This window comes from Sebastes umbrosus, chromosome 19 (assembly GCF_015220745.1).
Source record: "Sebastes umbrosus isolate fSebUmb1 chromosome 19, fSebUmb1.pri, whole genome shotgun sequence".
Taxonomy (NCBI): domain Eukaryota; kingdom Metazoa; phylum Chordata; class Actinopteri; order Perciformes; family Sebastidae; genus Sebastes; species Sebastes umbrosus.
This window is the reverse complement of record NC_051287.1, coordinates 13,824,943-13,852,754: the sequence shown is the minus strand read 5'-3', so window position 1 is coordinate 13,852,754 and position 27,812 is coordinate 13,824,943. Positions and strand designations below refer to the sequence as shown.

The following is a 27,812-nucleotide window of genomic DNA, read 5'->3' as shown; positions in this document are numbered from 1 at the left end:
TACACAGAGTATTTTTAGGGATTATTTTGTACACTTAAAGGAAAAAGAACAACATCCTAATAGTGTTTTCCTTTGTATTTCCCATATTGTGTTGACAAGAAGATGCAAGGTGATTTACACTAAATTAAATCTAAGGTAAAAGGCAAAACAAAAAACATTTTGAAAAATATATACTAACAAAAATTGAGATATTACTCACTTTTAGCAATCCCAGTTTTCCAGCATATGAAATTTACATAATTCATTTGATTAATATCTTAGCAAAAGATTATATCCATAGAATGGTAATGGCTTAAAAGAAAACCCTCCTTTTAAAGTTTTAAAGATACTGATTTTAAAACATATTTGACCATGATTGACAACTCAATAATTCAAAATTCGCAAAAACAATTAGATAGAGATTTCAAAATGTATTCCAATTGTTTAACAGACACAGATTGTTTTTTTCTTTTTGTTCATCTTTTCCTTTTCTTTCATTTTATTTTTTGTATAATTTATTTTATTTGTTATATTATTTTTATACTGTGAAATATATATTTACAGTTTTTTTTGTAATGAAAAATCGGAACTACTATATTGAACTTTTATTGATGTGTATTTAAGTCACTACGGGAGGGCAGTGTATAGTCATGACAATGATTGGCCTTAAGCAAAAATAACATGACAAATACACGTTATTTATTATAATTATTTAATGTTATGCAGAATATTTTTTAGGGATTATTTTATACACATAGGGCAAAAGAACCACATCCAAATCGCGTTTTCCTTTCTATTACCCATATTGTGTTGACTAGATTTAAGGGATTAACATTAAATCACTGATGTGAAGCACAGCAATATTAAATTTGTTAAGTTAGCATCAATGCAGCCATGTTAACATACACTTCTGATAAATGTACACCTTCTTAACACATTACATGATGCAGAGCTTTATATTGTTTTATAACAACCTATACAGTACATATTTATACACTGGTGCAATTTGAGAAATTTTCTTGAGAAATTACTGAAATAAAAAAACTTTCTTTCGAACCAAACACTGTCAAACAGGCTTAAATGATGAAAAGACATATTTATTGAAACTACTTTTTATTTATTGTGTACACAGTAAAAACAGTACTAACAGGCAGCGTTTCAAAACAAGCTGACAATTAGAAGTGGTTATAGCAGTAACGATCATTTCAGAAAGTATACAATCTTTTATCAAAGTATACGTAGCCCAGTGTGCAGTCCATATGGTGCTTTCTGTGTTTTGGTTTTACCAACGCAACAAAATAATTTATTCTTTTTAACCACAACACTAGCATTGTGTAATACTGTATCTTTTGCATGAAAAAAAAAAGATTGCTTTATCCATTCATTCACCCTCTCATGAATTCATGATGAAACTACATTATGCATTTCTTCTATTTTCATTAGGTTTTCTTATTGTACACAACTGATTACATCAAACACAAATAGTAAAATCAAATGAGGACGCAGAAATCTCTAAACTTGTTACAGCTCCTTTGCTAGTGTCTGATATAGTGTATTTATTGCTGATTATTACAGTGCATGTAATGATGGCGCGGCATGAAGTAACTCATTCATCCTTAAAATGCAACTAAGAATAAAAGCTGGGCTCAACACAGTTCAAATGTAGTAATGCTGCAGCATGTTCTATATCACATTAAATGGCACCTGAAATCAAATATTTTCACCAGCGTTGAGTGAGAAAGTGCACTTTGACCCTGCCAGCAAGTCGAAAACTTCTAGCAGTTTCATGCTCAGTTTTGTTTGGTATCTGGAAGAAAACGATATGCCCTTGAGAGTAGATTTGTTGGTGTGACATGGCGTTATTTTCACAAAATATGTGAAAACTATGAAAGGCAAAACAACTTCAGTAACATTGATTCTTTTCAAGGCACAACTTCAGCGTTTCTTCATATTGAACCTTCATGAGTTTTGAGTTGCGGCGGCTGGACACCTGACATTAAGTCTTTCACAAACTATTATATTCAGCACCAACAATGCTAATAAGGCCTTCAACAACAGCATCAAAAAGCACATTTTGAAATGATAATAAGCTGAATTACATTTTGATATAGTGGTTAGTTAATGTAAGCAGTTATACAGGGCAGAAATACTGTCAACATACAAATTCAGCACTTTATGAATCATTGTTTGTCATATTCAGGGCTTTAGTCAGCCGATAAAGGTGTCACTCATTATAGAAGACAGCTGTGAAGCTCTAACTTAGCATGTTCCTCATTCAAACATTTCTACATTAACATTTACAAAAAAAAAAATGAGGATTTCTTATTTTACAAAAATTAAAATATCCAAAATATACAGTGTTTTGTCTGCTATTCATTCCAATCACACACTGAGAGGAATGTAAACAGTTCAACACACCTTACACTGTATATATACAAAAATATACTCTGACGGTTTCTCCGGTGCGGTGCTAATGATGTTCACAGATATCCCTCTAAATACAGTGCATGAATAGAAAACAATAATAAGCCATGAAAAGGTTATGTAACATTTAGTTTGAAATGCGAAAGAAACATAGTATAATACTGAATTGATTTAAAAGTCTTCACAAAGAGTAGACATGCCGTATGTTTTTGCTTCTCTCCTCTTCTTTAATAGTGTTCGATAGTATCTAAGCAGAGGCCCCCTGAGAGTGGCGTATATCTAAAAAAACTCACATTTTATGGACTTTATGGTCCCAAATCACCCTCTATGCCCCGTCAGTCGCTACAATCCGAAGGCACAATCTAGGCAAACAGAGAATGAGGTGAGGCCACAGCACTAAAAGGATTATAAAGGGTGTGTTTTGCTTGTTTAGGACCACCACAAAGTGCAATCTCCATCTCTACTCATTAGAGAATCGTAGCTTTCAGCAACTGATTTGACCAAACAGCAAAGTAGCCCTCGACACACTGTTTTCGAATGAATGTCAAACTTTTTCTGGGGAGTAGACCTGGACTTTAGGTAGCTCTCCAAGGCTAAAATTAAGAACATACAGTACAGTATGTTCGAGACTAAAAACATGTTCCCCTCATCGACCCCTTGACCCCCGAAGATTTCCAATCATAAAGGAGATATTGACAATTCTTCTCTATCTCTCTCCTGAAAACCCAAATCCCTATTTATAATTCTGAGGGTTGTTGATGTATTTAGCCCCCGTCTGACCATTCCCTCCCTCCCTCCTCAAGCTTGTGGGTCCCCTTTAGGTGTCAAACCAATATAGGTTCCATTTTGAGGATCTTCCTTTTCCATGGCACTGACTGGAGAGTAAGAGGCGTCCTCTTCAGCGGTGGTCTGTAGTGGCAGATTGAGGATAAAGAAACATATTATAAACTTTCTTTATGATCATGATTATTATTTTAACACATTTCAATGGATTTTCCACTCACATACCATAATACATTAATAACAATAATATTTATTTTTTTAAATATTAATATTTTGTGTTAGGCTGTTCCTCCTTGCTTTTATTTAAAAAAAATGTATATTATTTTTTTCTTTTCTTCTCTTTCTATTTTTTTCTTTCCTCTCACATAAAAATATTGCTTTGGGATTTATGATTATGTTATGGCATTTTCTTTGTCTTATTCATTGATATTGAACGATGAAATGATTTTGTATCTTGGAGAACAAAATACATGTATGGTTTTAATAGAGTCAATTAATAGAAAGTAAAAATCATCTTACTTTGTACAGTTATATTGTAACCAAAAAGGGTTGGTGTCCTTGAACGCGTCACCTCACATTGCCAGTGACATTTTTACATTACTTAAATAGACATTTAGTTGAACTAAATCGTGTTAATATAAGGGTTGTCAATCAATTAAAATAGTTAATTGCGATTAATCGCAAATTTATCACACGTTTTCTTAAAAGCAGACAGCTACTGACTTGACTATGACTTTCCTGCTGCATGTGATTATCATAAAGTGGGCATGTCTGTAAAGGGGAGACTCGTGGGTACCCATAGAACCCATTTTCATTCACATATCTTGAGGTCAGAGGTTAAGGGACCCCTTTGAAAATGGCTAGGCCAGTTTATCCTCGCCAAAATTTAGCGCAAGTTTGGAGCGTTATTTAACCTCCTTTGCGACAAGCTAGTATGACATGGTTGATACCGATGGATTCCTCAGTTTTTTTTAGTTTCATATGATGCCAGTATCTTCACTCTAGCTTTAAAGCCCGCGTTATTTATCGCATTAGCTTTGACAACCCTAGTTAATATGTTAAGAACAGACAATACGTTAACTGGACAACACCGGAATTATTTCTGGAGCGGTGAAAGTCATCTAACTGCATACTGAGAAATGAGATTAAAGATGCATATGGACAATAAGTACTGAATATAGTAAGCTTGCAAACACAACACAGAAAGTCCAACAAAGCAGCAAAACAACCATAAAGACTTACAGAATAGAGAGGCTTGGTAAACACAGTGCGTTTAACTTCATTCTGCACAGGGACACACAGTGATAAACACAAGCACAGTAGAAATTAGTGTGTGGTTAAGCAACTGAATGAATTACACAAGAATTAACGACAATTACTTATTGGGACAAAGCAAGCAAATTGTGAGCTGTTAGAATCAAATCAGGCAAGAAGAGCTGACATACCGTCTGTTTGCGGGCCTTGACCAGAAGGATGATGAGGACTGCGAGCATAATGGCGCCAAGTCCCACAATAATGAGCGGGAAGTTGGACACTGTAGTGGAAATCATCAGCAGCTTGTGTACTCTTGCTGCAGACGCATCATCAATCACCACACTCTGCGTATTAAAAGACAATGCGAAAGTTACATTATGGAGAGGAAACTTTATTTATTACTAGCGATATGGTTACGCATCTTGTATATAATACTTTCTCGTGGTTTAGTCCTGATTTGTGCCGTTTAAATTTGGTTCCCTATACATGAAACAAGAACTACGCGTGACCCCGCCTCCTTCTGAGAGCAGAGAGATACGTGTGTGGATGCGTGGCGAGACATCGAGGTGCAGGAGCTGATGTGCGTCCGCGGTAAGAAAGAAAAAAGGCGGTAGATGACGGGACGAGAGACGACGTAGTGTAACGTTATACAGACATATCAAGGCTGCTGAATGAGAGAGGCATCCGCCGATACGTTACACGGAAACACACTGTGTTAACAATAAGCCGACCACCTCACGGTACCGCCAGATGTGAGCTGTGATCTGTTTTTAAAGTCACGCACCTTGGCGGAGGTCTGCGCTCTCAAAGTGTCATTCTAGTGAGCATATGTATTCTTGAGTTACGGCCAACAACTAGTTTTGTGAGGTCACGGTGACCTTTGACCACCAAAATTGAATCAGTTTATGAGTCAAAATTTTGATTTTGTGTATAATATTTTCACGATGATCCACTAACTCCGAGGCTAATGTGAGTGTCAGCATTTCTTCAATCGTTTCTTACCTCGTTGATGAACATGACGGGAAAGATTGTGTCATTCAGGCCTCTAGTATTCCTGTCGTGAACACAATGAGAGGAGTGTCACACAGTCATATATAGTACAGACACACATTCATTGGTACAGTGGAATAATAGTGTTTAGCTTGTGTTTAGATGCAGATACTCACGGGAATCCAGAGAGTTTGCCGATCAAGATGTTTATCTGTGCTCTCTTGTTTGCACGTACAATCACTCCAGTGGTCTGCAAGCAAAAAAATAAATAAAGGCTCCATAATTAAACACTATGAAAGGAGCCGAGTACTTTTACTTTTGATACTTTAAGTACATTTTGCTTCTAATACTTAAGTACTTTTACTCAAGTAGAGTTTTGAATGCAGGACTTTTACTTGTAACAGAGTATTTTCAGAGTGTGGTATTATTAGGATCCAAGTGCTTCTTCCACCACTGTCTATAACACCGTTTGAGGAGTAGAATGGGGATGTTGTTCTTCTTCTGTACCACTACGTAAATGCCACCAGGTGGTGCAGCAGTATATCTTTATGTAGCATGGCGTTCCTTCCAACACAGTTCGATGAATACCTTTGCTTCTACATAGTTCCATGCTGGATTTGAGGCTGAAGAACTGTGGCCTGGTGGCTTACCGGGTTAAGGTCTAGGAACGTTTGGTGGTGCTCTCTTTGAGGAGACATTCCTTCAATGGCAGCCGCATATTTGTCCTCTCCCAGGTAAAAATGTGGGAAGGAGGCGACCACTGGGGCACCTATGTGAGGAGAGGAGAGGATTCAGGCGAGAGACAATAAGGGAAGACAATATTAAGCGTAGCAAAGCAACAATTAATCATGTCTTTCGACTGTAAAATGAATGAGTCACAACAAAAGAAGTTCTCCTTTCGCTGCTTTAATAAGTGGAGTAAAGGTCAACTATGACAAATTGTGTGCGTCATTTTCTGTGACATTGTTGCCCCATCTCTAATTAGAGTTTAATGAGACTGAGAAACATAATTAGCTGCCACATGACTCCATAACAAGGTTTTACTCATTAATTTGGCCATTAATTAATTCAAATATGTTTATGTCAACATATGTTTTTAAATATGTACATATCACCTGTCACCATCAATATGAATCCTACACGATGTACATACAGTATATAGACATATTCACTTGGGAAACTATGGAATTAAAATTCCAGCGTATAATGTATATAAACATAGAATGTAATTGAATAGATCGGCCCCTTTGTGACCGATACCAGATCCAGTTATTTGAGTCAGAATCGGCCTGATATCCGATCCAGTATCGGTGCATCCCTAATCTTTACATGGACACACTGTACGTAATCATCCAGTCCATGTATATCCTTTCAATATCTATTTCTTTGCACTATTTGTACTGTTTACAACTTACAGAACACTTGACTCGTATATAGACTAGGGATAATAACGCGTTAACGCAAATTAATTTGAACGCCACTTATTTCTTTAATGCATTAGCGCAACTTGCGATTTTTAGGTTGTAGCGGGCTCATTTTTTGGAGCGAAGGAGGCTAAATAACGCTCCAAACTTACGCTACATTTTGGCGAGGAAAAAGTTGCATGGCCATTTTCAAAGGGGTCCCTTGACCTCTGACCTCAAGATATGTGAATGAAAATGGGTTCTATGGGTACCCACGAGTCTCCCCTTTACAGTCATGTTCACTTTATGATAATCACATGCAGTTTGGAGCAAGTCATAGTCAAGTCAGCACACTGACACACTGACAGCTGTTGTTGCCTGTTGGGCTGCAGTTTGCCATGTTATGATTTGAGCATATTTTTTATGCTAAATGCAGTACCTGTGGGGGTTTCTGGACAATATTTGTCATTGTTTTGTGTTGTTAATTGATTTCCAATAATAAATATATACATACATTACAATCGTGATTAAATATTTTAATCGACAGCCCTAATATAGACGTTGTATATATACAGTATATATATATATATATTAATATACTATATAAACTATACATATTATCTATACACAATTTTTTTCACATACTGTACATAACAGTCCTGTCTATTCTAGCTTTGTTGTCCTTGTCCCCTGCTGTTATTTCTATTTCTGTGTAAGTGCGTAAGTCAAATTCCCCTGTATGTGCACACGTACACGGCAAATAAATCTGACTCTGATTATTCAAAACAATGTACAACATCAAGATGATGCAACATAAAAGCAACAGCATAGAAAATAACAACAACATTCTTCCCAGATGTCACATTTCCTGCTGTTTGATGTATGATCTAATCAGGACATCACAAACAACCGAACATTTGGGAAGAGTCCTCAAGAGGAGGCGTTGAGATACAATCAGACCTCCGTCGCAGGACATGCAGCATGTTACTCAGGGTCAAACTTCAGACGAAAATAAACAATAGGTAAACAAATGGGCCACAACCCCGTTTGTAGAACAAATTAAGGGCTGCATCTAGATCAAGAATCTTGTTCTACTCTTGTTAAGTTCCTTCCTCACATTGTAAACAGGAGGCGCCGCGTTCCTACGCTATGGCCTTGGTTATAGATAAGGTTAAGTTAAACACACTTGTTCGGGTTCCACCTGCGGACAAAGTCATTCTGTCTGTGTCTCGGCAGCAACAACAAAGTCAGTCGGTGGCCCCGTCAGAGGTGCTGATGAAGTGGGGCAGGGGTGACAGTTTTCCTGGCCTTATGTTTGGCAACACATGTCTGACAAAAACATTGGACACCCGCAGTCACCTGAGAGGCTGTTCCTGTGACAACCAACAAGGTCATTGTAGCGCAAACACACGCACGCACACACACACACACACACACACACACACACACACACACACACACACACACACACACACACACATATTTGTATTGGTATAATGAGTGCCACTTAGTCACTGTGTTCACTCCTCAACACCTGACCCTCTGTGCACTCTTTTCAATCCTCCTCACCTGAGTGGAGTGAAATTAAATTTGTACCATGACTTCAAAGTGCTTTGATTTTTCTATTGAGCTGTGGTGTATGCTTAACATTCATGTGGACGGCAGCCCTTTAAGTTTCCATTCATCTCAGTGCGCTATGAAAATCCTGCAAACACTAATCCTTCACAGCAAATAACATCATGTCTTGTTTTTTTCTTTGTCTTTCCTTCTGCAATAAGCAGCATGTACCTACTGTATCAAATCAGTCTATTAGCTCATAGCAATAATGTAACTTTGACACAAGAAAAAGAATAAAAGATGTCCATTTGTGTGAGAAACACTGGTATTGTTCTTTCACAGGGAGTGATAATATTTTGTATAAAAACAATTTGGTCAGTGAACACAGGCACTAAGGCCAGAATCAGGTGACAGGGATTACCGCCCCCTCAGCTACTGGGTCAGTCAAGGTCAGATGGCGCCTGAGGTGTGGAGAGGGTGGGAGAGCTGTGTCACATGGGTCACTTAGAGGGGTATTAGTGCTGGTGATAGTAGGAAGGAAAATAAAAAGAGGACTTGACCTATATAAGAATTAAAAACAAAAAGTTGAATTGGGCTGTGTAGAAAGATTTAAGAACAGGGCGACAAAAAGCAAAGATCTTATCTTTCAAAGTAAAGGTATGTGTTTACTATAAAGGCCCACGTCAGAGTGTAAGCGCAGAGGCTTTGTATAGGATGCACGTTTAAAGAAACGAGTGGGTGCAGAACGCATCGAGTGTGAAAAGGAGAGGCATGTGAAAGTGCAAAGCGTAGATGAGGAAATTACGTTGCACAAACTGTCATTTACCTTTCCGACAGGGGCTGACTTTAAGAAGGCCAGTTCCCAGGCACTCTTTTGGGGTGACGCAAAAACCCTCGTTGGCTGGGTTCTCCTCTTTGCTGGCAAAGACAGAGCGCGGTGGTGTGAAGCGGTAGGCTGGGATTCCTTTCACCTCTACCTCTTTCTCAAACTCCATGTGGATCGACCTGGAGAGTAAAGCAAGAACATTGTAGGGCACGATGAACGTTTTCTTATTCATCATATCTTCTTTCTCTTCATCTCTGTTTATCTTATCATTTTGTTGCTCAAAATTTTAATATGAATTATCATTTTATTATTGCTATACCACGTGCACAATGGAATGCTATCCCTTCAAGTATAAGAATGTATTAGCTGTAGTCAGCTTAAAACTAATATCAAAAAACGGGTTGAAAGACACACAGTCATGTTGTCATTAAGGCCCGATATACACTCACCGGCCACTTTATTAGGCACACCTGTTCAATTGCTTGTTAACACAAATAGCTAATCAGCCAATCACATGGCAGTAACTCAATGCATTTAGGCATCTAGACGTGGTGAAGACGACTTGCTGAAGTTCAAACCGAGCATCAGAATGGGGAAGAAAGGGGATTTAAGTGACTTTGATCGTGGCGTGGTTGTTGGTGCCAGAAGGGCTGGTCTGAGTATTTCAAAAACTGCTGATCTACTGGGATTTTCACGCACAACTATCTCTAGGGTTTACAGAGAATGGTCCGACAAAGAGAAAATATCCAGTGAGCGGCAGTTGTGTGGACGGAAATGCCTTGTTGATGTCAGAGGTCAGAGGAGAATGGGCAGAGTGGTTCGAGATGATAGAAAGGCAACAGTAACTCAAATAACCACTCGTTACAACTAAGGTATGCAGAATACCATCTCTGAACGCACAACACGTCCAACCTTGAAGCAGATGGGCTACAGCAGCAGAAGAACACCCGGTACTAGCACCGGCCACTTTATTAGGTACACCTTGTACCTAATAAAGTGGCCGGTGAGTGTATATCCTATAGGTGTATTTATTAATGTGGAATTAACGTTTTTATATTGTAATATGGGTATTTTTCACATGCCCAGGGACAACAGATGGAAACTAGCAACGAGTCATCGACTAAAGAAATCTTTGTCGACTAAGACCAAAATGACATGTTAGTCGACTAACCGACCTAAGAGGGGGCAGCCCAAATAAATAAATCTAAATAAATATTTTTCAATAATTCTCCTCTTACCTTAGAAAATAATAATTAAAAAAGGACTTTCAATTTCAAGAGAGAAGCTGGAGGATTTATATTGACTTTACCAGCTTCTAAGAGAATGACGTTCCTGTGAGCAGTTCATCCTCGTTCTATGTATCTGCAGTTCTGCTCTTCTAGGGAATCCTGACGATTCTCAGTGAGAACAAAGGAGTCTATACAGTGTCTGCCAACTGGCCGGGAGGATGCGGCCCTTAGCTACTCAGCCCACCGAACGTGCAACAATACTGTACAGACCTTTCCCTTGACCTTTGTGAGAGAAGCCAAGTGAGAAGCCTTGTGTGTTTCCTCACAGGAACAGGACTGTGAAAGCATCTGCCTTGTACTGCTGGGCATGAGAGACTGTTACAGTGGGAATTAATTTAAAATAAACTAAGCTGAGATATGTTAAAACATTGAAGGGATTGTATCTAAATCCCTTCAATGTGTGGGGGCCAAAATTTGATGAGATGATGTGAGACTGTATAACAGGCGTAGAAACGTTGAAAGGGGAATACAAAGAGGAGAGATGGGGGAAATGTACTTTGTATTTTAGTAAAAATGTACAATTTGTATAATGACTAATATCTACAATAAATACAGTAAATCTGCATGCTATAACTTTCTCTTAAGTTTGTAATATAGCAGAAGCACAGCAGTCTTTGTTGGTGTCATGGTTTGGGGCGGCCAGGACCACGATGGAAATAAGCTAACTTAAAGTGTTTCTAACCTGTGTCATGCTTCAATTCATTTCATTTCATATTTTTTTGCATATCCAGTATCCTATGTTAGTTTGAATCGGTGTCTTTTGTTTTAGTTTACGTCTTTTTTGTTTTGTGAATATCAAGAAAAGTGTTGGTTTGTTTATGACAGAATCTATTTAAAGAGGACCTATTATGCTTTTGTGCTTTTTTTCCCTTTCCTTTAGTGTGTGTTATGTAGTTTTTTGTGTAAAAAGTCTGCAAAGTTACAAAGCCCAAAGTCCACACCAAGGGGAGTTACTCTCCACAGAAACACTGCTCCTGAACTGCCGGAAAACCTTTCTTGAAGTGCCTTTTTATCTCCGTAACGTGGTGATGTCACCAAGTAATACATTTGCATAACTCCTGCCTAGCGTCTAGTTTGGCACGCCCTCAAACAAAGCTAGTTAGAGCAGAGCTGGAGCGGAGTCTGAAGAGTTCGTTTAGGTTGACCAATCACAAAAAGAGTGGGCCAGCTGACCAATCAGAGCAGACTGGGGGCAGAAGCTCAAACAGAGCGTTTCAGACAGAGGGTGAAAAGAGGTGCTGCAGCACAGCTGGTATGAGAAAAAAAAAAGCGTTTTTTGAACATTAACGCATGTAAACATGTTCTAGTAGAAACCCAAAATACAAGTATGCACCTGAAAATGATCATAATAGGTCCTTTTTAAGTCAAATCAAGTATTTTAAATGAAGGATCATCATAGCTAGAGGAAAGATTAACGTATGCCAAAAGGCAAGTTGGTATTTGAACAATGACACCTGCTTGCAATTTGTCAAAATACAGAGGTTTTTTTAGCTAAGCTGTCAGTTGCTTGACCAAAGGGTCACTACTACCCTGTCAGGTCACAGATGGGAATTCTAGCGCTTTTTTTATCCTTAAGATCAGTCCCAGATGTCGATTAGCTAAACACATGTTTTAAGACAAAGTGGTGTTGAGCTACTCTTACTGGGGCTTAAGGCTGAAAACACTTGAGCCAAACTGTGCAAAAGGTTAACACATATAACTTAATGGAACATTTCCTCTTCAAATTATGGTAACAAGGTACAGGAAACAGGGAGGGAGCCTTCCCTTTAGTCACAATAGCACAGACAGCCGTGATGAAGCCACCAGGCAACGACTAAGTAGGTGAAAGTGTAAACATTTGGGAGAGGGGTTTTTGACACACATCCAATTACAGTCAAAGGTCCAACCATGCCACTCAACAGATTCTTTCCACGCTCAACACAAAGGGGAGAATGTCTAAAGCAATGTGTGTTTCTTTTAGGTCAAGGTTATTTTCTAAATTAGAAGCTCTCGTCATCAGAAAGGGCAGAAGAAGGGTGAAGTCAGCATTAAGGCGTAGCATTTGCGAAATTAAAAACCCCAAAGAACTACTCATCGGGTAGTCACTGTGTGAGAGGCAGGCTGTTCTCTTTAACATTCTTCAAGCTTTCAATAACATCTTGATTCTCCAGAAATCTGAGTGTCCTTTACGAGCATTAGTAGTGAACATGTCTGGCAGACATTTCTGAGAAGTAAGATGAAAAATTGGCCAGATGCAGCCCATTTCACATGGAAAGCATGATTACTCTTGTTTGTTCCAGCTGGTCAAGAACAGAAACAAATGTTCTTTCCCAATGCTGAGAATAGCACAAATTCAATACTTGTCAACAACCATAAAATCCTTTTAGGATTTTTCATTCTCGCTCCCACGATTGTCCTTCCCGTTCCTCGCTCACCCAGCTTCCATCAACCATTACACTCCAGACCAACATTTCTCTTCATGTAAGCCTTTCCATAAAACGCTTCCTGGAAACTTCCATGTTAGTCTTTCCAAAAAAACACACACAGTATAGGCATTAAAGCCTTGGGTGGGAAAACAGACGGCGCCTGTGGCGCTGTTTGTAAGTGATCAGGATGTTATTATAACGATCCATGGGCTCCAAGGGATGTGAACTTTATTTCCACACCAGATATGAAAGCCTGTGTCCTGCTGTGTGGCGAGTTGAGTCCAACATTTTCAGGCCATGTCATGTCCCAGAATTAGACATTGCTTCATTATAACCACTACGTCCGCAGGTAAAGTATCATATATGGGACACAATGGTCCACTGGGAACAAATGGGAGGATGCAAAAACCTGATATGAAAGAACTAATATAAGTTTATCTTTGTTGTTGAGTCAGATTAATGGCTCCCTCATATCTAACTGACAACAAGATAAGAGTCCATGCTAGCAGAGGCTGTACTTAAGCTGCCATTATGCTTATCGACAGCTGCTTTATTGCTGGTCAAATAGCTTCGGAAACAACCTTCCTCCACACTTTTACAACATCAGATTAGTGTGGGGGGGGGGGGGCCTTTGTCCGATCATTTGTGTAACCTTTACACCCACTTCACGCCATGATTGGCCACTTGTGTGAAGGCGAGAAAGGAGGTTTGAACTTCTCTCTCTAGCTCTTTTTTCATTCTTAACAAAGCTACTTCTGTTACGTTTTTATGTGAACAACCAAGGCTGATGGGAATGTCACTAGTTTTACAGGTATTTAGCCATAATGCAAAGTACTGCAAAAATTCAAATTTTGACCTGCTGGTAACGCTAGAGGAAAAGTCTCAGCTTCACCAACATCATTAGGATTCATCCTCCGGGCACAATGGGTATCTGTAGTAAATTCCATGGGAATTCATCCTATAGTTGTTATTTCAGTCTGGACCAAAGTGGTGGACTAAGCGATCTATCGTCAAGACTGGCATCCATAGAGCCATGCCAAAACGGATTAATATTACTACTAAGATATTTCTGTAACACTACACTCACTTGTAAGAATAATAAATAATAACAATGACTCAGCGTGGTGATTTACATATTTTAAAATGATGCCACATGGGAGCAGAGGGCTGCAGGAAGGCAGTTTGATGCTGAACTGTACCTGCAGAGGTCTGGAGTGAAGATGTAAATGCGTTCGTCCTTGTTCAGCAGGGGATGGAAAGCACTTCCATCAGATCCATTGATGCTGTTGCTTTGGTTAGTCTTCCAGAATGTCAGCTTGCTGCAAAACAACATGAGCATTTCATATATTTTTAAAACTGAATCAAGAGAACATTTATGCTATTTAAAAAAAGTATAATATTCATACAGAATGTATCTCTTTAGGCACTGATTCAATGTAGAAATTGATGCTGCCTGCAAAGTGACCAAAGAGTGTTTTACAGACTTTGGCAGCATGCCTATACAATAGCTCTGAACAAAAAAAGAGAAAAGACCATTTATTTTTTGTTATTTTTGGCTGGATATGTTGTTTTCAACAACCCCTTCTTTCAATATCAACACCATTATCACTTCCATCTTGAAAGCCTTTAATTATAAAAAAATGTTTTGATAAACAAACATGTTTTTATCTGAAAATCACAGCTGAAAAGAGTGGTTTCCCAGGAGTAAGAAGCATAATTAGAGACTGCATAGTGGGGCAATAAAATGGGATGAGAAAAGGTCACTAAAAAGCCATTGAGGCGTTCAGAGTATCAGGATGTCCTGTCCTGTGATTTGTAATGTGGGCAACAGCCCAGGCAAACAGACAGACAGACAAAACCAGCCAGTGCTCCCTTATTACTGGCAAAAAGCAGTAGATTTCTGAAACTTTTTAAATCCAAAGGTTACCCAGTGAAGTTTCATTACAGTGGCTGAAGACAGGGAGGGAGTGTGTGTTTGTGTGAGACTGCAGCAGCGCTACCTTTCGCCTTTCCATGTTGCGACACGGCCATAATCCATGTAGTTCTGCTTCCCAGTGTGGTAGACAAATTCCCCGTCGTTACTTCCATTTTTCTAAATAGATCCAAAGATTTAAGTCATTAAAATGTTTTAAAAAAAAACTCATATTTCTTATCATAGAGAAAACCTGCTGCACTGATTTACAGAGTGGCTGGATTTCTAAATGAATCAAAAACATATCAATAGATCTTCCTTAGAGCTGTGCGTGCCTTGTACATGAGGCCAAAGACCGTCTCCACTTCAGGATTCCCTTGCTTGGCGCGGACCAGCAAGGGATCTTCGTAGCCCCACAGCAATTCATCCACAGTTCGAGTAGTGAAGAGACCGCTCCCGAGACTACTCATCCAAAATGTCACCATGGAGGCCCTAAAGAAAGTCCCCTTCACCTTTTCCATTACGGCCTAGAGACGGGAAGTGGGAGTGGGGCAGAGTGGAGAAGAGATGGATTGAAAGCAGGATGAGGTAGAGGGTGGTGGGCATTGAGGTTGGATTCAGAGAACAATAAAGTGCAGAAGAAACTTACACACACTCAACTTTCCCCTACTTGGATTTCCACTTTACTCTACTTGTCTAAGACCTTTAGTTCATGACTCACCCAAGCAGGGATGTTGACAGTGGTGATGCTATCCTCAGCTGGGTCACCCACAGACTTCTCTCTCATGAACACAAAGCTTTTGGTGTTGTATGCGGACACCGTCTTGTCGTTTTCCCCCATTGTCACATTCTCCTTATACCTGTACTCCCTGGTACACAACAAAAAAAAAAATAAGATTATAGTTTTTGTTTTTTTAAATATTTTCATTAAGCTTTCTAGTATTGTTCCTATCACAAATGAGCATCTCAGACCAGTTAAGAAGTCAAAAAAGCATTGCGCATACATTTAGGGTTAACACTGCATATCAATTTCATCACAGAACTTCTTCCTTTCAACACAACATCCGTTTGAGATTAGGTAAAATGAACAGTTAAATATAATTTAGGAAGTAGGGAGAGATTTTCTCGATGTGCACTGTGGCCGTTTTTTGATGATTCAGCAGTGAACCTTGATATTTATTTAAGGGTTTCAGAGGGTGCATTAGAAGTGTTTCAAAATCTACACAAAGTTTCTTATCAGGACTCGCATGACGGACTGGACCGGAAATGTAACAACATGCTGCATATATATCACTGTCTGATCTTCAGGGTAATTTTACAAACAGTTGATAAATTTAATTTTCCAACTGGTTTGGTTTGCGTTCACAAAGATAAAAAACTCAAACGGTCCAGAAACTGTAAACAAAACTCACGTGGTGGAAATGTCATTTGATTAATGGTCAGGCAGTTGGCAGGTAAAGAGACAATAGATAAATAATGTATTAATGAAGGCATTTCGAGGAAGACGCTGTCATCATCTTCAGCCCATATGTTAAGGAGGCGTCCCACTTCGTCGGGAGTCCAGGTTTGTCCCCTGCCACTTGACATTTTGCTAGCAAATGCGCTAATAACCACACCAAAGGGGGTAAACGCTCCAGGGTTCGGTTCAACCGGACTAAACAAGGCTGGTGTGAACGCCCCCTAAAAGTCACCTACAGTAATAAACCACAAGAGAGGAAGCAGAAAAGCAGAAGCTGATGTCCCTTTTTCAGTTTACATAGGTGCTGAGCAAATAACGGTCACAGCATTGCAAGAAGAAGCCTAGTAAAAAATGGTTTCAAACTATTTTCTACTCTCCAAAACCTCATTTTGTGGTGTGTGGTTTGGCTGATGCCGTCCCAATTTGTAGACAGGAGAAAACATGAACCCAAAAAGCCAATGAACTTGATAAATATAAACAGCAACACAGTCCGGTTGTGGTCTCTGTATCACACTTGAAATTTGGCCACTGAAGTAGGAGGGCACTATATCAGAACACATATTTGGACAGAGTAAACACAGAGTAAATACAAATGAAGTGCAATAGTATCTGGTGGTGGAAATGTGCAAGTGTGCAAGCAGAGATCACCTCCTACACATACAACAACATAACATATTTGACAATATATCAGAATATGAAGAAGATTTATGTGCGACACATGTGACTTTCTTTGTGGCAGCCTGCATTGATGTGCTTTTGCATCTCACCTGTATGTGTAGGGTCCAACCTGCATGACCTCTGGCTTGGCCCCTAGAAGGAATGCGTCCAGATTGGTCACATTGAAGAAAAAATACTCCATGTAGACGGGAGGGGGAGGGCTTTTCCATGACTCAAACACACGGCTGCCCTCGACCAAAACAATCTCCTGTTGAGACATAAAGTACATATATCTCAGTTTAGATATAAACATAATTCATTCAGACACATAAATACGGTTGTGAAAAACCAAATTTTCTGTTTCAAATGATACAAAACACTGATTACACATATAATAGACTAAAATAAAACATGCTACTGCTTGATATAAAGTTTTTTTGTAAGCGGAAGTGTTTGATCCTTTCGTGTGGCTTTCAACTGATGATGCACTTGTTGCAAAAAGTGCAAAAGGTTTTGGAATAGAGACCACATGTTTTGAATTTCTGTTCAATCTCTCCGTAGTAAAAACAACCCAGAGAACAAAAACATCCTCGGGTGGTCGTGGAGGAGGGGAGCTGCTGTCTGAGCGTCAGACAACACACATGAATGGTATTAGGGGAGACCCCTTCCGCAGCTCCATTGTAAGCGGTTGCCAATGACAACGGGCACTCGGGGAGAGCCGCTGACATATCATGTGATGCAGAGAGCTGGATGCCCGCTTGTTGTGCAGGACTGCGACCTTAATGATCTGAGCTGCATTCCTCGAACTGAGCCTTATGTGGCCTTGGAAGTGCAGGACATGAAAAACCTTTACTATCCTGTTTCATTACACAGTATGATAGCAACTTTCTCACAGCAGATACCATTGCCTCTGGACAAGGATAACCTATTTCACTGTAGGAATCTTTTGAGGAAATGGAAAGCACAGGGAATGAGGGAAGAAAGAAGGGGGAGAGAGGATTAGTATTTCTTTTGACAACACATCAAGAGGAAATCTCACTTTGGCCTAATTGTGTCAGCTTTGTGTTAAAGTTAAAAGCAATACTTCAGTATGAAATAAGCCCCAAAGCACACCAACGAGTCCCATTATTTCAGGGGAGCACAACCCCCCTCCTCCTTTGGGGTCCCTTCTACTTGTTCAGAGACAAAAGTTTAGCTGAGTAGCCAAGGACAATAAAGCTGTCACCTTGGATTGAGGAAGGGAGAGCGTGGTCTTTCTATGTCATCCTTTCATGCTTCGAACAATCAATATGAAAACCCTCCCAGCATGCTACATGAAATACCGCGTGGAAAACAGGAACAGAGAAACCTTCTTATCTCAGTACTTACACCGCTACTCTAACACCACTCCCTTTTTGAAAACACATGTGGCAGGTGAATACACAAATACACACACTGCTAGTGCTTTGATGATGAGACAGGCAAATACATAGACGTGAATAACACTGGGCACAGCGAGAAGCTATTCTTTAAATCCTCCAGCCGTGGTGGACAAGGTTTGCATACTCTAAATGGGTTTGTCTCAGTACACCTAACAAAGCTGTATCAGCTGAGCTGTAGTCCAGCCCTGCTGTTTACTGCACCCAGCAAAGTCACATTACAGGAAGGTCGATTCAGTTTTACAGTGACGAGATCTCCCAGTGGCCACCAACTGGGAAAAGCAAGTGGCTGATCTAACACTAAGGCTACATCCACAATTTATACGTTTTTGTTTTAAAACGCATCACTTTTGCTACGTTTATGTCTAGCGCCCACACTACTCTGGCGTTTTCAAGCCCCTAAAATGGAGATGACGCTGACCCCGTTTTAGTTTGAGTCTGGACCAAGCCCCCAGGAAGAGCACCGGTAGCTGATCCCAATTTTCGTAGTGGCCCAACGGTGGTACTGCAACTTCCTTGTCCGTCACGTGATGCCATTGGGCCCAAAAATACTTTTCCCCATAGACTTACATTGGGAAAGAGACGTCTGTAACTCAGCGGATCATTTTTTTTTTAGGTGAATCAACTTCCCAGTACGAACACCTGAATAGCCCTTATTTATATTATTAGGTCCTAAAAGTTGTAAAATGCACTTATAGCTGAATCCAGAGTTATTCCCCTTCCTCCGTTCACGTGAATGAGACCCAGACCGAGGACTGGAGCGAGGGCTGGGAGGCGGGGTTAGCAAGCCGTGACGACAACGTGACGTTGTGACCCCGTGACTGAGCCATGTGACTGAGCGGACGCTACTGCGCCTGCTCTATGGGCCCAATGGATGCAGAAGATCGTCGGAAGATCCGGGTACTTTTCCAGTCGGAAGTCGAGCCATCATGCGCCACTGAGCAACTTTCATAGGAAATGGTCATGTGTATACATTTTCAGGCTTGGTAGTGTCGACGGCGATTATTTCTGAAACGGCACTAAAACGCTTGTCTGGACGAAGATCGTTTTCATTTTAAAATGCCATTTTAAAACTAAAACGTGTTAATGTGGGATGTAGCCTTACACAATCAAAAGGAGGCTCAAAGCACTGCTGTGCCTAAGTATAGCCTCACAGAGCAGCTAGTAGTGTTGTCACGATACTGGAATTTCGGACTTTGTTACAGTACCTTGAAAAATATCGATATTCAATACCATTTTCAATACCATGGAGAAAACTTGACAACATTGAGGACATCACATTTTTTATTTTTACTACAGAAACCGCCACTGGTACCCGTGTATCGATACTGGGGAAAATGAGTATTGAAACAGTTTCAAATATTCAGTATCGATACTTCGATATTTCTGACAACACTAGCAGCTAGCATGGCTGTAGACTCTTAGTCTTGTTATTTACTGGGGCCATGGTCCAGAGCCAGATATCTTAACAACTGCTGGCTATGACCTTCATACACTTTGATAAGACTGTCTACAGACCATGATTACAAATTATTTTGATGACCTTTGTTTTGCAGTCATGTCAAAATGTCCCCTTGACCAATGCTTAGTGTGACCACAAGTCACAAGAATGCCACATGTCACAGACATTTGGTGTGAATATTCATGCTTCCAGGGGGGATAAAAACCTTTTGATATAATGACCCTATGGCATTTCCTCTAGTGGCACTGTCAAGATAAACTACATTTGTATTTCTATTACAGGTAAAGCTCCAAATCACCTGTATGTATGTATGTTGTGTGGAGCAGTTCCCTTTCTAGAGGTGGCTTTCCTGGCTTAATACTTGTAAATTAGGAATAAAAAACAAAGCTAAAATTCTGAAAGAAACCCACCAGACTGTTTGCAAGAGGCCGCTATGTCTAGTCTATGTAAATATTACCAAATTCCAATTCAGGGCCAAGTCATTTTTCACCATCACCTCATCAGTAGGGCGTTGCATGCTGACCTCGCTTGACTCACAAGGAAGCTGAGGGACTGTCAACCCAGCCAGTTTCCCAATAAACCTAGCAGTGTGAGGGAGGCTTAGCACACAATTTTTTTCACCTCATATAGCCTTTATTTAGTGTATCTTTAACATTATCATGTTTCATGAAAGAAATTAACTGACAGAGAGGTGTAAACATACTTTCACTTATGCGCACAGGCTCGCACGGACGCATACACATGCTGTTATGTCCACAAAAAACAGGTAATAAACTAACACCGTGTCCTAACTGGATGCGAGCGTCCGACGATTGCGCCTCATCGCGTAGCATCGGACGCTCTCTGTTCACAGTGAATCCGTTAATTCTGCACTTCTGTTCCGTCATGTAAACAAACCATGTACATATCAGGTGTGAGCTCCAGATAAGACTGGTAGTACTTAGTAGTACTTGTTATCTTCCTACGTTCGTACTTTTTTTTTTTTTATCAGAAAAAACACATTTTATTTTTGATATTTACTGGAAATAACATACGATATAGCCAAGAGCAAGTAGGTTGTTATCTAGTGATCTTCTCCAGCCAGCTGCCACCTTATTTTAGTTTATGTTTTGAAATGAGGAGGTACTGTAGGCTACAGATAACTCCTCAGGCACGCCCCCTGCGTCTTGCTAGTGCCAGGGTCAAAATGTGCACACAGACAGGTGCCCAGGGGCCTGGACCCCCAGGGGCCTGGACCCCCAAGGCCCGTCCCTAACGCTGACGCTGGTCACACCCACACATTTATTTTACTGAGTATGATTTTTTTTACCTACATACAGGTCTGCCCGTTCATCTAATTAATACTCTTTAGAGGAAGGCAATGCTTGGGTAATGTATCCTGTTTATGCATGTTTAAAATCAAAACATTTGCAAACATAAGGAGCAGCAAGGTCTTTAAAGGTTAAACACTGTCTAGTTTGCAAATAATTCAAAACTTTCAATGCCTGGTTTCATTTTGCTTGTCTGTGAAAATCATTCCAGGGTCATCAATGTGGCCACTGCAGCAATGATCAGTAACTGCACAGCTCACTTTATGTTTGGTTTACTGCGGCTTTTTAATGTCAACTGTTGTCAATCTGGACCTAAAGCCAACATGTATAATTACTTGGTAAATAGACCCTTCTACACAAACTCAAAACTTACTTTGGACAAACTGTAACACTAATTTTGAACAATGTAAATCAGGACATAGTCATGCCCTCAGTCATATTTTCTCAAATTTACTCCTAATTTTGAGGCATGTGTACAGAATTTACACTTGTTGTAACGCTTTCTCAATTCAAGTTCAGGGGAAAAAACAAAAACAGACTGACTCCACAACCCGGCATTACTCCACCCTCCCACGAGTCTCTTGACCTCAGTAATTTTATGGTTACTCCCCCGAACACTTATGTTTTATGGGGAGACAGCAGATTGCACTCAGGCTTTCCTGATGGGTCCATAAAAGTATCGTCATAAACCCACTACATAAAGAGCTATTAGCTCAGCCTAAACGCTTGTAGAGTCTTAAGGCTAAAGACAGTAGCCTAGCCTGTATTTTATCACAGTAACTGACTTGCCTAAGAGTAAATATTGAACATGTATATATGGTTAGTAAACATAACTACACAGTCAATTACTCCAACAAGTGGTCAGTCCAGTTTGTCTGTTTATTCTGTTTTATTGGCTTCAACAAAACAGGCCTTAAGTGCCATAAGGCACAAAGGAGATAAGCAACAGGTAACAGGTTGGCTATGGCTATAAGCTTTAATGTTAGGTTATTATTAGGTATATTGTTGCTTATTAAATGACAGATGACAGTTTAAAAACTAAATACACAAGGTAGAGTACTTGCACTGGATGAAGGGAAGGCTGAAGCACGTAGAGAAGACGGACCCGCTGGTCTATGTGTATTCATTTCTCCTCCATTGTTGTTGTTGTTCAGCAATGTAGCCTACATGTAGGATGTGACGGTTGGTCATTGCGGAGTTTTACCCAAAGTTGAACATTTTTCAATTCTCGGCGACCAGACATAACGCCAGACGCGCGGCACTCAGTGCAGAATAGACGCTCAGCATCTCGCCGCGCTTCTGCCGTCTGTAGCAAAATGTAAAAGCGCGGCGCTCCCATTGCAAAGGATTCAAAAAAAGAAAAAAGCATGAACATAGCGGTTGTGCCGGTTGCTTGCCATTCCCTGGCGGTTGGCTTGTCAATAACGCGGTTATTGCGACAGCCCTACGTTGGCTTCAACAGTACTCCAGCGATTATTTGACGCGTAAACGTGTTGAAATTGTGCATTAATTCATCCATTGACTTCAAAATGTGAACACAATCTGTGATCAAAATAAACATAAAACAATGTTAAAAATAAACATCCTCCCTGCACAATCTTATATGTACTGTAGCCGATGATTAACTCCCTGTTGTTGAGTATTTGGGATCTTTTCTTTTATCTCCACTTCCTGCAGTCATTTGCCTTAGAAACCTCTATAGTCTGCTATAAGTAAAAGAAAATGTACTTTTCTTTAAATGTTACAATTATCAGCATTAGGACCAGCAATAGACAGCCTTGTGAATATGTCCAATGACCTCTAAAGTCAATACTAAGCCTCTCTGATCAAAGCCATCTGATACCTGTTATGGATAAACAGGTTTGATATGAAAATAAGGATGAAGGTGTGCCATATGATAATACTGAATGTGGGCCAGCAGTATTTTCATGTCTACACTGTTATCAAAGTAAAGTGAACCTTCTGGGAATGCTTTGAACATCACTAACAGTCTGACATTTTGGAAATCCAGGAAATTTGAACTTAACCATACAATAATTAAAGGTATGGAGCACATTGCTGTAAATGTACAACAACGAAAATGAGCTGAAAGGTCTGAAGCGTGTTTACTGGTGCTGAGCAAATGTTTTCACTGATGCAACCAAACAGAACTACAACAGATGTTTGTATTGCATGTTGGATAATAAGAGTGTAATTGTGGTTCATTGACTTCTGCAGCTTTGGGATTGAAGATCAAAATACTGATGTTTACTTTAGTTTAAATATCCATTTCCCATCAGCTTTAAAGTATGTCAGTGATGATCCTCCACCCTTCCTCCTGCAGATCAAACAACGTGATGCAACTGCAAAGTTGAAGACCGCAACTGAGGCTGTGGTTACACTTGTCTTTTCACTGCGACTAGATTTTCACAGTCATTGCATCCTCGCATGATTGGATGACAAAAAGTCGCATTGAAAGGGCAAGTGTAACCACAGCCAGAGAAAACTTCACTTCAATGTCTTCACACTCTTCTTTACCGTTATCCTCAGCATCTGCAAACAATCTACACAAGTACGAAACACCTCTCATCATCAGTCACTGCTGTTCCCCAGGCTTGAACTCAACGGACATATGTAAAAACAAGCAGATGAAGAAAACCTATTCATAACTTTGACAACAAAAAGTACCCCGAGGGAAACCAAAACCAAACAATTTTGATAATCGATTATATTTGATTAAGTACCTTTTTAAGCAAAAAAATGCCAACAATTCACTGGCTTCAGCTTCTTAAATGTTAATATTTTCTGATCTTCCATCTTCCATGATAGTAAATGTATAGCAAAGTTGGGTTATGGACTGTTGGTTGTATAAAACAAGCATTTCGTAGAGGTTAAAATGGAATTAGGGAAATTGTGATGGGAATTTCTGACTATTTTTCATACCAAATTATTCATAGAGAAAATACATCTGCAGATTAATTGATGGTAAAAAAGAAAAAGAAAAATCTATTTACCTTATTCAGAGAGTGAGAGTGTAGTGGCAAAGTCTTAAAACAAACACCTTAAACAAATTACTTTTTCAATTGGAGCTAAAACGATTGATTAATCAAATGATCAACAGAAAATTATTTTAATTATTGATTCATTGTTTGAGTCACTTTTCAAGCAAAATGACAAAAAATGTGCTGGTACCAGCTTCTTCAATGTGTTCTGTTAACTGAATATCTCGGGGTTTTGAACTGTTGGTCAGACAAAACAAGACATTTACAGATGTCACCTTGTGCTCAAAGAAGCTCTAATAGGCCTTTTCCACTACTTTCTGACATGTTATAGACTAAGCTTTTTAATCCTAGCAGATACTTTAAAGTTATTAACAGCAACAAGTTCTTAACATCTCACATTTATTTTTACAGGACACTCTTCAGAGTTCAGCTCATGCTGTCCTTCTCATTTCTAATTACCGTATTAATAGGCTACATGGATGTTAACCTCTCTGAGAGAGGCTTTGTGAATCACACCACTCCAGTGTGTAATGCGTGACCAGCTTGATTGAATTCTAACTGTGCTGATTTGCTCTCAGCTCAGCACTCAGCTTTCTAGTGACGTGTTAAAAATACCAACCAATACCAAGAACAAGCAATACCGACCCAGCCCTTACTTATTCTTAGCTGTGGAATTTCCTTTTGAACCAACTCCTGTCATAATATTGAAGGCAGAAACATACATTATATATGGGACATCTGCTGGGAAAAGCCTTTCAACATGGTGTGTTTGCTAATGGAGAAGGAACTTTGACTAAAGCTAATCTAACTGTGGGGAAGAGAAAGTGCTGATTGCACAGTGCAGGCCACTGAACCTATAATAACAGATCCTCCTTCACCTCAAGGAGTTTGAGCTTCTCATTAGAGCCACTCCTTCTGGGAGGCAACACACAGCCCATCACTGTCCAATTTCACAATGCAAGTCACAGCAACAGACACATAACTCCAATAATAAGAGCAACCATAACATCTCATGATATATGATATTAAACTTTATATTTATTTGATTTTTATATGATATTTAACTTTACGAGAAAAAAAAGTTCTAATATTACAAGAATAAAGTCATAACTTTACGAGAAAAAAAATTGTAATGTTACGAGAATAAAGTCATAACTTTACAAGAAAAAAAGTCGTAATATTACAAGAATAAAGTCATAACTTAACGAGAAAAAAGTCGTAATATTACGAGAATAAAGTCATAACTTTACGAGAAAAAAAGTCGTAATATTACGAGAATAAAGTCATAACTTTACGAGAAAAAAGTCGTAATATTACGAGGATAAAGTCATAACTTTACGAGAAAAAAAGTCGTAATATTAAGAGAATAAAGTCATAACTTTACGAAAAAAAGTCATAATATAATGAGAATAAAGTCATAACTTAACGAGAAAAAAGTCGTAATATTACAAGAAAGAGTCATAACTTAATGAGAAAAAAGTTGTAATATTACGAGAATAAAGTCATAACTTTACGAGAAAAAAGTCGTAATATTACGAGAATAAAGTCATAACTTTACGAGAAAAAAGTCGTAATATTACGAGAATAAAGTCATAACTTTACGAGAAAAAAGTCGTAATATTATGAGAATAAAGTCATAACTTTACGAGAAAAAAAGTCGTAATATTACGAGAATAAAGTCATGACTTTACGAGAAAAAAACTCATAATATTATGAGAATAAAGTCATAACTTTACGAGAAAATAGTCGTACTATTACGAGAATAAAGTCATAACTTTACGAGAAAAAAGTCGTAATATTATGAGAATAAAGTCATAACTTTACTTATGAGAAAAAGAGTCATAATATTATGAGAATAAAGTCATAACTTTACGAGAAAAAAAGTCGGAATATTACGAGAATAAAGTCACAACTTTACGTGAAAAAAGTCGTAATATTACGAGAATAAAGTCATAACTTTACGAGAAAAAAGTCGTAATATTATGAGAATAAAGTCATAACTTTACGAGAAAAAAAGTCGTAATATTACGAGAATAAAGTCATGACTTTACGAGAAAAAAACTCATAATATTATGAGAATAAAGTCATAACTTTACGAGAAAATAGTCGTACTATTACGAGAATAAAGTCATAACTTTACGAGAAAAAAGTCGTAATATTATGAGAATAAAGTCATAACTTTACTTATGAGAAAAAGAGTCATAATATTATGAGAATAAAGTCATAACTTTACGAGAAAAAAAGTCGGAATATTACGAGAATAAAGTCACAACTTTACGTGAAAAAAGTCGTACTATTACGAGAATAAAGTCACAACTTTACGTGAAAAAAGTCGTAATATTACGAGAAAAAGTCATAAGTTTACTTATGAGAAAAAGAGTCATAATATTATGAGAATAAAGTCATAACTTTACGATAAAAAAAGTCGTAATATAACGAGAATAAAGTCATAACTTTACGAAAAAAAGTCGTAATATAATGAGAATAAAGTCATAATTTAACGAGAAAAAAGTCGTAATATTACGAGAATAAAGTCATAACTTTACGAGAAAAAAAGTCGTAGTATTACGAGAATAAAGTCATAACTTTACAAGAATAAAGTCAGAATTTTACAAGAAAAAAGTCGTAATATAACGAGAATAAAGTCATAACTTTACAAGAATAAAGTCAGAATTTTACAAGAAAAAAGTCGTAAAATAACGAGAATAAAGTCATAACTTTACGAGAAAAAAACACGTAAAATTACTACTTTATAATATTATATCTTTATTCTCATAATATTACGACTTTTTTCTTGTAAACCTTTGACTTTATTTTCATAATGTTACGACTTTTTTTCTCGTAAACCTTTGATTTTATTCTCGTTACATTATGACTTTATTCTCGAAATCTCAGATTTATTTTATTTCCTCAATGTGGCCCTAATACTCCGTTGTACCGTCGTACCATAGACCTACAACAATGATAAATGATAATGAAAATGTAAACAAAAAAACATTCCCCTCATTTCATTCATTCCCTGTTGATTTTTTTAAAAAAATCCCTGTTGATTTTTCAACAGTTGATTTTTGAACAGGGAGCCACTAGAGAGGGGCTGAAGAGCCGCAGGTTGCAGAGACCCTGGTCTAGTCCAAATAGTCTCTGAGTAACTGCAGAGAAATGTGTTGCAACCGTCCCCAGTCTCCTCTGCTGTGTTTAATCCCATCATTCTCATCAACACTCTTCTTGTGCACACAGCAGCAGTGCATTCAATGCAAAAAAAATGCATGACATCATGAAACAATCACGTGTGTTTTTATAAAGTTGTGAGGATGAAAGTGTGTTTTTACCTTTTTGAGGCGGTTGTGCATTAAACTGCGGAAAACTTGACCCACAAATAAACCAATGCCGACGACCAGCAGGGTGGCGCAGAGGATCCCGACCGCATAGATTGCACAGGACCTCCGTGTCATGTTTGCAGGTGCTGCAGAAGGAGGAGACCTTAATATCCCGTTATACGTTAGACCACTAAGTTTCCTACACAGCTCAGAGAAAGTTCTCCTGACTGCAGAGAAGAAGTCTTGTTTACTTTGGTGGTTAATAATGAAGCGGTTCACTTTGACAACCACGAGGTCACCCCGAAAACAGCCTTGAAGTGGCGACCTAAAGGCGCATTCAATGACATAAAAATGTAGCCAAGGAGTATTTGTAGCGGGCTGTAAAG

General features: G+C 38.8%; 1 protein-coding gene across 2 annotated transcripts; it reads right to left on the bottom strand.

The window, feature by feature from the left end:
* Nucleotides 1–1,075: 1,075 nt before the first annotated feature.
* Nucleotides 1,076–27,776, bottom strand: LOC119478108 (lysosome membrane protein 2-like). Of its 2 annotated transcripts, XM_037752545.1 has the most exons (13): nucleotides 27,439–27,776; nucleotides 17,049–17,206; nucleotides 15,544–15,691; nucleotides 15,158–15,349; nucleotides 14,911–15,002; nucleotides 14,110–14,229; nucleotides 9,217–9,395; nucleotides 6,081–6,199; nucleotides 5,607–5,680; nucleotides 5,443–5,494; nucleotides 4,632–4,784; nucleotides 4,429–4,470; nucleotides 1,076–3,312 (listed from the first exon to the last, which is right to left on the bottom strand). In XM_037752545.1, exons 1-13 carry the CDS (start codon nucleotides 27,559–27,561, stop codon nucleotides 3,202–3,204), a joined length of 1,563 nt encoding a protein of 520 aa, XP_037608473.1. In that variant the 5' UTR covers nucleotides 27,562–27,776; the 3' UTR covers nucleotides 1,076–3,201. The 2 variants fall into 2 exon arrangements, with proteins under 2 accessions (XP_037608473.1, XP_037608474.1); XM_037752546.1 differs by lacking the exon at nucleotides 4,429–4,470.
* Nucleotides 27,777–27,812: the final 36 nt, after the last annotated feature.